This window comes from Macaca nemestrina, chromosome X (genome assembly GCF_043159975.1).
Source record: "Macaca nemestrina isolate mMacNem1 chromosome X, mMacNem.hap1, whole genome shotgun sequence".
Classification (NCBI taxonomy): domain Eukaryota; kingdom Metazoa; phylum Chordata; class Mammalia; order Primates; family Cercopithecidae; genus Macaca; species Macaca nemestrina.
This window is the reverse complement of record NC_092145.1, coordinates 113,384,753-113,398,726: the sequence shown is the minus strand read 5'-3', so window position 1 is coordinate 113,398,726 and position 13,974 is coordinate 113,384,753. Positions and strand designations below refer to the sequence as shown.

The window sequence follows — 13,974 nt, the reverse complement described above, 5'->3', positions numbered from 1 at the left end:
ACCCGTGGTCAGTAACCTTGGTGAGTTTACACTTCCTACAGATAGAAGTCCAGACTCCTTATCCTGGCACTCAAGACCCTCCCCCATCCCCTAAACATGCCACTCCTAAGAAGGTCCACCCCACTTTTAAAGATCACAGAATTTTAGGACTGCAAAAGACTGTGTAACTCTTCAATCTTACACAATACCAGGAGAGGTGAAGTGACTTTACCCAAGCTGGTTATTTGTCATTCTTTCTACTACACTGCCTTTTTAATTAATAATGATTATGATATCAACCCTCCTCTCAGCTCTTTCCATTTTTTCCCCCACAAGCACTATGCTCCAACAAAGTAAGGTTACTCAAGGTGCAGTGATGAATATTCCTGACACTGTCCTATCTCCCATGTTTCAGCTGCACTTCAATTTGTAAATGCCTCCTCCTATCTCCCAGCTATCAAAAATCTACATATTTTTCAAGGTCTAGTTCAGATCCTTTCTTGAACTCCCTTGCCCTAAGTGGTTTTTCATTCTTCTGAACCTGTTTATATTTCATTCATTTTGTTAATTTATCTAGCAAATAGGTACAGTACTCCATGGGCCAGGATTGTGCTGCATGCTGAGGACACACTCAGTGATGAAGAGAGGCAGACATGGTCTCTGCCCCCAGGGAGATCATAGTCTGGTGTAAGAAATATAGGGAAACTGCCAGTTTAGCATCATGTGCCAAGTGTTTTTATAGATATAAGTCCAAGCTGCTGTGGAAGTGCATCTGTGAGAAATGATGGTCAGGGACAACTTCCAAGAGGTGGTATCCAAGCTAAATCTTAATGTCCAAAAGGAGATGTCAAGTAAACCAGCAATGTGTGTTCAGGCAGAGAGGAGAAATGTTCATACAGGGTAGTGAAAGCAGGCAAAGTATGTCAGAGGCAACTGAAGGCTTCAGAAACTATAAAGTGGCAGAGCAGAGTAGGGAAGGCATGGAGAGTGAGGGTGGAGAGGGATACAAGAGACGTGTGTAAAGGACCTTCTGACAAACTAAGGAACTTCAGTTCTGTCCTGTCAACCCTGGAGGATGTGATTTGTATTTTAGAAAGATCATTCTGGCTATAAAATGACTAAAATAATTAGAATAGATAACATAGCAGATAGAAACCAGGGCTTAAGATTATTTTAATTCCCTGTGCCACCTAACCTAACCACCCTGTATGTAAAAGGTACTCACAATTATTATGTGACCAATTGGGTCTTTTTCTTCATTTACCTTTAACAAAGTAAATTTTGAAAATTTGTCTTCACTTTACCAATTATTGGCATTTATATCAGACTTTAAGTGACAGCAGAAAATGTTTACCACTTAACTATGAACTTAAGTATTATATCTCACGATACAAGCCCACAGTCCCTTCTCTGCAATTCCAAAATTATAAAGTTCTGAAAACCACACGTTTTTGCTGAAGTTTCACACCAGAACTGATTTGAGGACAATACCAGAACCCACCCAGTATGAGGCCATTTGTAGTCCTTATCCATTTTATGTAAATACTCATATATTTTGTTAGAGAACTATTAATGTGTTTGGTTATATGGTATTGCCCCTGGTCCCACTGGGGGCTTAGGCCATATACTATATATATACTTTCTTAAGATCTGAGCAATTCTGAATTTCCTAATTTTTCTTACCCTAGAGGTTTCAGATAAATGATTGTGGATCTGTAGTAGGCTTAAAAGGAATAGCATAAAGGTCATCTGTATATATTTCCTATGTTTGTCCTTTACAGTTGGGACAAAATAGTAAGTATTCTCAGATTCTTTAACAAAATCAAATGTAGCGTAATTATCTCCAATGCTATTTATTAGTCTTGAAAACGATTCCGGTAATGACTATAAATGATGCCCCTTTCTCACATAGAAAGAGATGAGATGACAATAACTGACCAGACCTTGCAGAATGTAAACTGGTATGTATTAAAGCTGGGACATTGGTACCCTATAAAGTTTCACATAAGAGATTCTTCCAAAGTAAGTATATTTACTTGGATTCTGAAGAGATACTTAGCTTAGAGCTCCCTCTGTTGGCTGAAAAGTGACTTAAAATGCTTTGGAAGCTTTGGTTTACTCCCTAACAGAATGGGGACATGTTGACATCTGAATTTATTAAACATGATTTTTCTTCTTTACTGACACCATATTACATTTCAGTGTTTGTTCTTCAGTGACAAAAATACACTTATAGTCAGTACTTTAGAAGAGATGTGTACATAAGTAGCCTTTAGATTTTAACAATGAATTTACCATTTTTTCTTTAAAAAATGTGAAAGTTGGGCCAGGCACAGTGGCTCACGCCTGTAATCCCAGCACTTTGGAAGGCCAAGGCGGGTGGATCACGAGGTCAGGAGTTCGATACCAGCCTGGCCAAAATAGTGAAACCCCGTCTCTATACAAAAATTAGCTGGGTGTGGTGGCACGCACCTGTAGTCCCAGCTGCTCGGGAGGCTGAGGCAGGAGAATTGCTTGAACCCAGGAGGCAGACATTGCAGTGAGCCAAGATTGCGCCACTGCACTCCAGCCTGGGTGACAGAGTGAGACTCCATCTCAAAAAAAAAATGTGAAAGTTAGGGCCATTCCAAGTCCTTTTACATGTATCTATGATCTTATGACCATGAGTAAGTCCACAAAAGGGCTCAGTAAATGATGTTCTGCCCAATAAACTGGCCAGGAGCTAAAGGATATTCCAGGAGCCGGCCTCTGATCTCTCTTCCAGTCTGAAAGAGACTCTATTTTAGGGAGGAAGCTTGCTTTCATTTCCTAGCAAACATTCTGGGCCTCAGACAAAGAGCTTTAAAGGTTAGAAACCTTATAAAATGATGCCTTGCTGTTGTGAGAGGAGCCTACCTAGAGTCCAGCTTCAATTCTTGAGCTAAACACATTTGTTCTATCCAACCACCTGCTCAAGCTCAGCATAGGGGGCATTCAGGTAAATTGATGATAACAGCTCTACCTCTAGTGACCTTAAAATCTCATTGAGTTCTGTAGGCCAGGGTTAATTAAAAGAAAAAAAATTACTTAAATCTCACTGAGGAGAGGAAACATGACAGCAAATGTAGACAAAAAGAATACATGGTGCTGGCCGGGTGCTGTGACTCACACCTGTAATTCCAGCACTTTGGGAGGCCAAAGTGTGGTTCAGTTGAGCCCAGGATTTTGAGAGTAGTCTGAACAGTGTGGCAAAACCCTGTCTCTACAAAAATTAGCTGGGCAGAGTGGCACATGCCTGTGCTCCTAGCTACTCAGGAGACTAAGGTAGGACGATTGCTTGAGCCCAGGAGGGGCTCAGTGAGCCAAGGCTCACTACGAGGCTGCAGTGAGCCAAGATCATGCCACCTCATTCCAGCCTGGGTGACAGAGCAAGACCCTGTCTCAAAAATAATAATAATAATAATAATAATAAAGAACACATGATGTTGACTGCGTACCTGGTGAGAGAAATTGCATGGAGTGGAGGGCGGGAGTCAGGCAGTGGGACAAACACAAGGGGCTACAGTGACCTAAGCAAGTCTTTTGGAGGGGCCTGGAGTTTGAACCAGGTCTGGAAGGGTGAGAAAGGTCCGACTATGCAAAGAACAGTTAACCATGTAGAGCAGGGAAACTGCTTAGACACATGGACATGAAAATGAGAATGACCAGTTATGGAGAAAACCAGGAGGCCTGCCTGTCCAAGTCAGAAGCCCTGTGTTTGGGTATAGTGGGGCATGAGATCGGATAGTGAGATACAAGGAGCAGCAGGCTTTAGATAAGGAACCAGTAAACTTTTTAAGGATCCGCTGTAAATATTTCAGTCTTTATAGGCCACATGCAGTCTCTGTTACATGTTCGTCTCTTTACAACCCTTTAAAAATGTGAAAACCATTCTTAGCTTGTTGGCTTTATAAAACAGACCTTGGAAAACAGCCAACCCCTAGTTTGGATGGTAGGGGGCAGGTAAGAGTAGAAGGAATATCTAAAGGGCTTGCCACTGTACAATGGTATGGATTCTTTTAGTGAGGACAATCTGGCAGCCAAGTAGAGGAAGGGTTGAAGGTACAAAGGGGGAAAAAGAAAATGCAGAAATTAATCAATCCAGGCATGGCATAATGAGAACTTGGATAGAGCAAGTGGTGAGGATGGAGAGGAAGGTCAGAGTTTTGGGGCCACTGTAGGGAGAATAGCAAGCACCAGGTCAGCAGATGAAAGAAAGTGAGTAATACAAGTCTAGGAATTTGGATCTGGAAGATAGGAAGAATGGTGGTGACATGGAAAAAAGGAGTTTGGAAAAGGACCAGGTTGTGGGGGGCAGATATTATGGTAACTGTTATAACTTGAATCTGAGCTGCGGGTGAATCTCCTGAGGCAGACAAGTTTTGAAGCTGCCATATTGAATCAGTTAGTCTCTAATAGAGTAGAGCAGTAAGGAGGAAATGATGGGCAAAATTGGGGATAGCAAAAAGGAAGTCTAGAATGTTTCCCAGACTAATCTCCAGTCTTTCACAGTAATTCATTTATTTATTTGTCCAACTTCATTCCATAAAGGATTTGAAGCACCTTCCAGAACTCGTTATGAATTATTGTGATTAGTGTAATATTCTATTCAAGATTCATTCACAAGTCTCTGTTTCTTCAACCCAAGCAAGCAATTGCTATGATTTACTGAGTACTTTTTATGCACTAGGCGTTAATAGGCTTTTTATAAACGTTAGTTCATTTGCTCCTCAGAAGTTTCACTCTCTTTATTTTCTAACATTTTTTTCTTGATCACAGCAGTGTATGATTTTTAGGAAATGTTCAATAAGTGTTTGACTAATTATAATACATAGTCATTGAAGAAGCTTTAGAAAACAGACCAAAAAAATGCTGTAATCACAACACTTAGATAACAGTTGGGCTAATGGTTGGCTGTATCTCCTAGTCTTGTTCTATCATCCTTAAAGTCAGTTCTCATGGACAGACATGCTGATCTTAGGACAGATGGTGGAAGTTGCTTTTTTGAGTATTTTTAAATCACTCGATACTGGATATAAACTTGTTCAGCTTTATTTGCCTTTCTCCCAAAAGCGGAGGATACTCTGTGACTGTGTATCAGAACAGATACCAACCCTGGTGAGAAGGTACTGACCATTCTCCCCTCTCCTCCTCGTACCTCCAGGCCTGCTATGGCATCCTCAAGGTCCCAGAAGGCAGCTGGTTGTGTCGCTCCTGTGTCCTGGGCATTTATCCGCAATGTGTGTTATGTCCAAAGAAAGGTGGAGCCATGAAGACCACCAAGACAGGGACTAAATGGGCTCATGTCAGCTGTGCCCTGTGGATCCCAGAGGTAAGAATTCATCCAGGCCTGTGAGACCATTTGCTCCAGGGTGTCCCTGTTCCCCACAACATTCAGACTGACTCAGGCTTAGTATGGAGATGCTTCATGCTTGCCCATGTTTCTGAAGTAATGGTACTTCCACTTGAGCTACCTCAGATCCTCCTTGGATGCACACGTACATGTAAGCCCATGCTGATTAATATATAGGTGGTATTCCCGTGGTACTTGGGATAATACCCAAATATGTACACGATATTTGGGTATATCATGTATAAATTGATAAATTTGTATGAGAGTAGAGACACAAAAGACCAGGGCAGGGTGTGAGCAGCAGGATTTTTTAAGGTAAAACTTATGTTTAGATGCCAAATTTTAAGTGTAGAGTTTTGTGATATTTTACACTTGTATGTATCTGTAACCACAACTCAGACCAAGACATGAAATACCTAAAAATAGACATAAAGCACCCCAGAAAGATCCTCTATGCCCACTTTCCAGTCTCTATCCCCCAAGAATAACCACCATTTTTATCTCGATCATGATAGATTAATTTTGTCTGGTTTTAAACTTCATACAGTATGTATTCTTTTCGGTCTGGCTAACACTCTATGTTGTGGTGTGTATCAATAGTTTATTCCTTTCTATTGCTAATATTCCATTGTATGGATATACTCTGATTTATTCATTTTCCTTTGATGGCATTTGGGTTGTTTACATGTAGGCTATTACAAATTGAGCAATAGCTCTTTGTCTACTGTGATAGATGCCCTTTACCTTTTTTTATTTTTATTTATTTATTTTATTTTTTATTTTTATTTTTGAGACAGAGTCTTGCTCTGTCGCCCAGGCTGGAGTGCAGTGGTGCAATCTCGGCTCACTGCAAACTCCGCCTCTCAGGTTCACGCCATTCTCCTGCCTCAGCCTCCTGAGTAGCTGGTACTACAGGTGCCCGCCACCACACCCGCTAATTTTTTTTTTTTTTTTTTTTTGTATTTTTAGTAGAGACAGGGTTTCACTGTGTTAGCCAGGATGATCTTGATCTCCTGACCTCAGGTGATCCGCCTATCTAGGCCTCCCAAAGTGCTAGGATTACAGGCATGAGCCACCGCACCCAGCCGATGCCCTTTACTTTTTGAAGCTCTTTTCAGGGCTTACACTCAACATCTGCCAAAGACCCTCTTTATTCAAACTTTGATTTGTCATCTAGCCTGGTCCTTCAGTTGCTGGTATTTCCTGAGTGGCTACATGTACACTAACTTAATTAAACTGGGGCTTACAGACATTTCTTCTTATGGTTGCCTTTTTTTATTTCTTTAGCTGTGTGGATATCCCACTCATATCCTGTCTCCCCAACCACTATCCAAGCCAGCAGATTTGTTAGGCAGTTTTACTGCATGACAAGAGAGACTGCAGAATCTAGTTAATGGGAAGCTGATATTATATCAGTAACTCATTCTCCTTTAAGATTTTCCTGTTTTTAATCTTGTTAATATTGGTTCCGGGGAGTTATTGTCTAATAAAGAAGCTCACAGAGTTACACTAAAAGTCCCATATATATACTTTTGTATTCCTATGGCTATAGACATCAGTATTTTTTTAAAATATTTGAATAGTAGTTTCTTTTTCTCACTAAGAACATCTAGACATAAAATAAACAGGTTTCTGGCTTGAGAATGACTGTTTTCCAGCAGCAAATCCCCCAGCTGATAGAGTAGGCTCTCAGCTTATAAAAGTCCAGAACATGACTCAGGAAGAGCTCTTTAAAAACAAAATAAGCTTTCTCAGTTATTGGCATTCTCTTATGGTTTCTAGTTCTTGGTTTCTAGTGCCTTCTGGACTATTCAAGATCTGTTAGTTTCCTGATGTGGGCAAAACCAGTACTAGTTTGGCATCCTTATTTGACAGTTCTTCACCTTTTAAAGCTGTATCTCTCTTAAAAACTCATGTATATATTTGACGGGGTAGGAGGAATGAAAATACTTGTTACCAGCAGTTGCTTGACCCCTTATTTTCACATGGAAAAGAATATTTTCATCTTTTTTTAAAACATCCCTTTCTGCTGGGTGTGGTGACTCACGCCTGTAATCCAAGCACTTGGGAGGTCGAGGCAGGCAGAACACCTGGATCCAGGAGTTTGAGACCAGCCTGGGCAACATGGCAAAACCCCATCTCTATTACAAATACAAAAAATTAGCCAGCTGTGGTGGTGCATGCCTGTAGTCCCAGATATTCAGGGGCTGAGGTGGGAGGATCACTTGAGCCTGGGAGGTCGAGGCTGCCGTGGGCTCTGATCCTGCCACTGCACTCTAGCCTGGATGACAGAGTGAGACCCTGATTCAAAAAGGAAAACAAAAAAAGCATCCCTTTCTTTTCAGTACTCTCCCAAAGACTAATTTCACTTTGAAGCTACTTTGATTGAGGGAGTAGGGTAAGCTCATGATCGTCACGTGGTTTTAAAGACTTTGGTTTTAAAATGTCATCCTCATCCTTTCTACTTACATTGTGCAGTCTCTTCATTACACAAATGTGCTGTTTTCCAACAATATCATGGTTCCTTTGTAAACCAAATGGAAAGACTTGTCACTGCCTCTGTTTTTCATCCTTAGATGATCAAATGAAACAACAAGGCATGTAGCACCATCTCTTAACATAATAGATACTCGATTTTGTGAATTTTAGTTACTTTCAGTAGCTTTCTTTGGTTCCTAAGTAAAAGTGTTCATTAAGGTAACCTTGGCTGGGCGCAGTGGCTCATGCCTGTAATCCCAGTACTTTGGGAGGCCAAGGCAGTAAGATCACTTGAGGCCAGGAGTTCAAGACCAGCCTAGGGTAACATAGCAAGACCTCATCTCTACAAAAATAATAATAATAATTTTTTATTTTGTGGGTACATATTAGATGTATATATTTATGGGATGCATGAGATTTTGATACAGGCATGTAATGCCTAATGATGACATCATGAAACATGGGATATTCATCCCCTCAAGCATTTATCCTTTTTGTGTTACAAACAACCCAGTTATGTTCTTGTAGTTATTTTTATATGTACCATTAAGTTATTTTGACTATAGTCACCCTGTTGTGCTATCAAATAGTAGGTCTTATTCATTCTTTCTATCCTTTTTGTACCCATTAATTATTGCCACCCCCTGCCTGCCCTGTTCCCCCCACTACCCTTCCCACCCTCTGGTAACCATCCTTCTACTGTCTATCTCCTTGAGTTCAGTTGTTTTTATTTTTAGATCCCACAGATAAATGAGAACATGCAATGTATGTCTTTCTGTGCCTGGCTTATTTCACTTGACACAATGACCTCCAGTTCTATCCATGTTGTTGGAAATGACAGGATTTCGTTCTTTTATATGGCTGAATAGTACTCCATTGTGTATATGTACTGCATTTTCTTTATCCATTCGTCTGTTGATGGACACTTAGCTTGTTTCCAAATCTTGCCTATCGTGAACATTGCTGCAAAAAATATGGGAGTGCAGATACCTCTTTGATATACTGATTTCCTTTCTTTTGGGTATATACCCAGCAGTGGGATTGCTGGATAATATGGTAGCTCTATTTTTTGTTGTTGTTTTTTTTTTTAGAATCCTCCAAACTATTCTCTATAGTGGTTGTACTAATTTACATTCCCACCAACAGTGTATGAGGGTTCCCTTTTCTCCACTCTTCACCAACATTTGTTATTGCCTGTCATTTGGATAAAAGCCAAAAAGAAATTTTTTTTTAATTAGCCAGGTGTGGTAGAGGCTGTGGTGGGAGGATCACTTGAACCCAGGAGTTCAAGGCTGTAGTAAGCCATGATCACACCACTGAACTCTAGCCTGAGTGACAGAGGGAGACCTTGTCTCTTAAAAAAAAAGAAAAGAAAAGAAAAAAAAAGAAATAAAGTGAAAGGTAATCATGCCTAATCTATACTCCTGTTCTCTCATCCCATATGTGAATTATTTATATTACTGGAAATGAGTGAAGGACTGAGCAGTGGAAATAACTTTTGTTTATTCTTGATTCCATATTAACCTTAAGAGATGTGACTTACCTCGTTGTTTTAATGTTCTTAGCTTTATGTAACATCATTTATGGTTTGTGAAAGGTACTTCTGGGATGCCTTGGTACTTCTGCCTTATGGTGGTATTTTATTTGTAGGTCAGCATTGCTTGTCCTGAGAGGATGGAACCGATCACGAAGATCTCCCACATCCCACCCAGTCGGTGGGCCTTAGTCTGCAACTTGTGCAAGTTGAAGACAGGGGCTTGTATTCAGGTAAGTCCCCATGAGAAGTAGTAGAGTGGGCTAACACCAAATTAGCTGGACTCACCCTCCCAGTGAGAGTGTCCTGTCTACTGAAAGGTCACTCAGGAGATCACCCACCCACTCTCAGGGCTCTGCCATTGTACGGACCATTTCTGGAAATCCTTTTTTTGGATATTGCCTCTGGACCATTAAGCTTATTCTTTTCAGTATTCGTAGTGATAGTTTATCTTACATCCTTTGCTGTCGGAGCTGATGAATTAAGTGATTTCTAAAGCTAGATGATACCATCCTGGGTGGAAACCGGCTATAATTCTGAAACAACCAGGCCCATGTTCCTTTTTTTTAATTTCAACTTTTATTTTCAATTTTGAGAGTACATGTGCAGATTTGTTACATGAGTCTATTGTGTGATGCTGAGGTTTGAAATACATTTGGTCCCATCACCCATATAGTGAGCATAGTAAGTACCCAATAGGTAGTTTTTCAGCCCTCGTACTCTCCCTTCTCCCTCTAGTAATCCCCACCGTATTTTTCCTGTCTTTATGTCTGTGTATACCCACTGTTTGGCTCCCATTTGTAAGTGAGAACATGTGGTATTTGGTTTTCTGTTTCTTAATTAATTTACTTAGAATAATGGCCTCCAGCTGCACCCATGTTGCTGCAAAGGACATGATTTCTTTTTTTTGTTTTTTTCTTTTTCCAACTTTTATTTTCTGTTCAAGGGCACGTGTCCAGGTTTGTTACATGGGTAAATTGTATGTTGCAGAGGTTTGGTGTACAGATAATTTTCTCACCCAGGTAATCATCATAATGCCCAACAGGTAGTTTTTCAATCCCCACCCTCAGGTAGGCCCCAGTGTCTGTTCCCTTCTTTGTGTCCATGTCTACTCAATGTTTAGCTTCACTTATAAGTGAGAACATGCAGTATATGGTTTTCTGCAATTAGGGGAGACATGGATGGGATTGGGAACACCCAGTTACCTCCAGCAAAGGCACAAGGCTTGCCTTGTCTTTCCATGTTATTTCTCCTTCTGTCCCAAATGTAATAAGATGGCTCTCCTGGCTAGAGGGATGGAAAGGATGACCTTTCACCTCTCAGACCTCCTGCATGTGAACTGCAAGCTGGTTGGAGTTATATTTGCCTGCCGACCTTCTTCGGTGAAGAGGGGACATATAATATCATTGCACAGTGCAGGGGTCCGCAACTGCCAGACCACAGACAAGTGTTGGTCCATGGCCTGTTAGGAACCGGGCTGCACAGCAGGAGGTTAAGTGGTGAGCAAGCAAGGGTTACCCGTCTGAACTCCGCCTCCTGTCAGATCAGCAGTGGCATTAGATTCTCATAGGAGCGTGAACCCTGTTGTGAACTGTGCATGCAAGGGATCTAGGTTGAGCGCTCCTTATGAGAATGTAATGCCTGCTGATCTGTCACCGTCTCCCATCACCCCCAGATAGGCTCGTCTAGTTGCACGAAAACAAGTTCAGGGCTCCCACTGATTCTACATTATGGTGAGTTGTATAGTTATTGCGTTATATATTACAATGTAATAATAATAGAAATAAAGTGTGCGATAAATGTAATGTGCTTGAATCATCCCAAAACCATCTCCCCCCAGTCCATGGAAAAATTATCTTTCACAAAACTGGTCCCTGGTGCCAAAAAGGTTGGGGACCTCTGGCTTTAGGGATAATGACGCTAGGCACTTTGTGAGATTTCTTGCTGTCTGGCATGACAGTATTTTCCAGGCTTATCGTGTAGATTTCTTACTGTAAACCTGGGATTAGCTATTCCTCCAAGGAACCCAGGGTCTTTTACTGGGACATTGTAATTGAAGAACATAATCTGGACCCCCAAAGACCCTTTTAATTTTTTGAATTCATTCTTATATCTGACAGAATTGGCTACTTCCTCTTTTTTTTAACCTTTCTTGGATGATTTTATTTATTTTAACTATGCCACTTTAAAATAATAAAGGAAAAATATTTAAAGGAAAACTCTTTTCATGGGGACTACTACCCTAGGACATTGCCTGTGTGTTTAAGCTGTTTCCTGGTTGCTGCCCATATGTGAGTCCCTTGAGGGCCAAGGTTGTGCATCATTCTTCTGTGAATTTCCCTGGCACAAAGTAGAGTGCCTGCCCATTGTTAGTGCTTAATTATGGTTTATTGAATAAATATATTCATATTTTATTGTACCATGGATTCATTTGTGATATGCATTTCCCCCTCTAAAAATAATATATTTTTCATTTTTCAGAGTTATTATTTGGTCATTTTATAGTAGCACATTGGATTTATATCCAGTAACTTATTTTCTTTATTGGAGTCACTGCAATTTCCCTCATTTTTGCTTTTGTTGTGGGACAGGGTCTCACTCTGTCACCTAGGCTGGAGTGCAGTGACACAATCATAGCTCACTGCACCATTGAACTCCTGGACTCAAACGATCCTCCTGAGTAGCTGAGATCACAGGTGCACACTACTACACCTGGCTAATTTAAAAAATTTTTTTGTAGAGACAGGATTTCACTGTGTTGCCCAGGCTGGTCTTGAACTCCTGGCCTTAGGTGATCTCCTGCCTTGGCCATCCAATCCAAAGTGCTGGGATTACAGGCATAAGCCACCGTGCTTTTTCTTTTTTTTTTTTTTTTTTTTTTTTTTTTTCTTTTTTTGACAGAGTCTCACCCTGTTGCCCAGGCTGGAGTTCAGTGGCGCGATCTCGGCTCACTGCAACCTCTGCCTCCTGGGTTCAAGCAATTCCCCTGCCTCAGCCTCCCAAGTAGCTGGGATTACAGGCACACACCACCACACCTGGCTAATTATTTGTATCTTTAGTAGAGGCAAGGTTTCACCATGTTGGCCAGGCTGGTCTCGAACTCTCGACCTCAGGTGATCCACCCGCCTTGGCCTCCCAAAGTGCTGGGATTCCAGGAGTGAGCCACCACACCTGGCCTTTTTTTTTTTTTTTTTTTTTTTTTTAAGAGAGAGCCTTGCTTTGTCACTCAGGCTGGAGTGCAGTGGTGAAATCATAGCTCACTATAACCTTGAACTTCTGAGCTCAAACAATCCTTCCACCTCAGTCTCCCAAGTAGCTAGGTCTATAGGCACACGCCACCATGGCTGGCTAAGTTTTTTGTTTCATAGAGATAGGGTCTTGCTGTGTTGCCCAGGCTTATTTTTTTCCTACAATAATTAGTAAGTGGCAATAAGACTTTGGTAAAAAGCACAGTGGCTCATGCCTGTAATCCCAGCACTTTGGATTGGAAGGCAGTAAGAGAAAATATTGGCCTTGACCTTAACAGACCTGGATTGTATTACAGCCCTGATGTGCCACATTCTGCCTCTATTATGGTTATTTGAGTTTTATCTGCCCTACTAGACTGTAAGCTTAGACTTTCATCCTTAGATCCCCTATACCCAGATCTGGTAGACAGACAGTTAATATTAGATTGATGGATGGATGATGGATTAACAGATTGAGAGATGAAACATTCTGGTGTAAGTTTCTCATTTGCAGAGCAATAGTTCTTACTTTCATTACTTGAGTTCAGATTCTTTATTTTATAAAGGTCTTACCAAATTGAGACTTTTACAATTTTGATTATAAGGAATTTCATTACAGAGACTCCTCTGCATGAGGAAAGGGGAGGAAACGTAGAAAGGACTTTGTCATACAACTTGAGTGCCAGCTTAGCCACAGTAGAAGAAAGCATCAGATAGATTCCTAAGGTTCTTGACTCCAGGCTGTGGATCCCAGATAATATCTCTGGACCCACCCAGGGCCAGGAGGAATTCACCACCCTGAAAGGAATGACACAAGCCTTGCTGGATTTGCCACCTACTGATTGTAGAGCCCTTGGGACATGAACAAACATAGGTGGTAGCCGGGCAGTGATCACTGCAGGCCTTGGGCGAGACCCAATGCTGTGCTGGCTTTAAGTCTGACTGGGTGCAGTCCTAGTAGTGGTGGCCATAGGGGTGCTTATGTTAGCCCTCCTCCATCTCCAGGCAACTCAGCACAGAGAAAGAGACTTCATTTGTTTAGAGGGAAGTAAGGGAAAAGAATAAGAATCTCTGCCTGTTAATCCAGGGAGTTCTTCCAGATATTACCCAGTAACACCAAGGTAGTATATCTACGAGTCTACAAGAGCCATGGCATTACTAGAGCAGATATGGCTGTAGTGACCAAAGACTTAGATCACAACACCCAAGTCCCTCTGAATACCTGCAAAGTCTTCTGAAGAAGGATGGATACAAATAAGCCCAGACTGCAAAGACTATAATAAATGCCTGACTCTTCAATGCCCAGACACTGATGAACATCCACAAGCATCAAGACCATCCAGGAAAACATGACCTCACAAAATGAACTAAATAAGGCAACAGTG

At 41.2% G+C, this 13,974-nt stretch overlaps 1 protein-coding gene across 5 annotated transcripts in view; it reads left to right on the top strand.

Moving 5' to 3' along the window:
* LOC105463721 (jade family PHD finger 3) overlaps positions 1-13,974 on the top strand; it is a 150,886-nt gene that overhangs the window by 119,908 nt on the left and 17,004 nt on the right. For all 5 annotated transcript variants that reach the window (XM_011710954.3, XM_011710985.2, XM_011710975.2 and 2 more), the window contains 2 exons: positions 5,162-5,329; positions 9,479-9,595. In XM_011710954.3, coding sequence (XP_011709256.2) covers positions 5,162-5,329; positions 9,479-9,595 — 285 coding nt within the window. The remainder of the gene's footprint in view (positions 1-5,161; positions 5,330-9,478; positions 9,596-13,974) is intronic.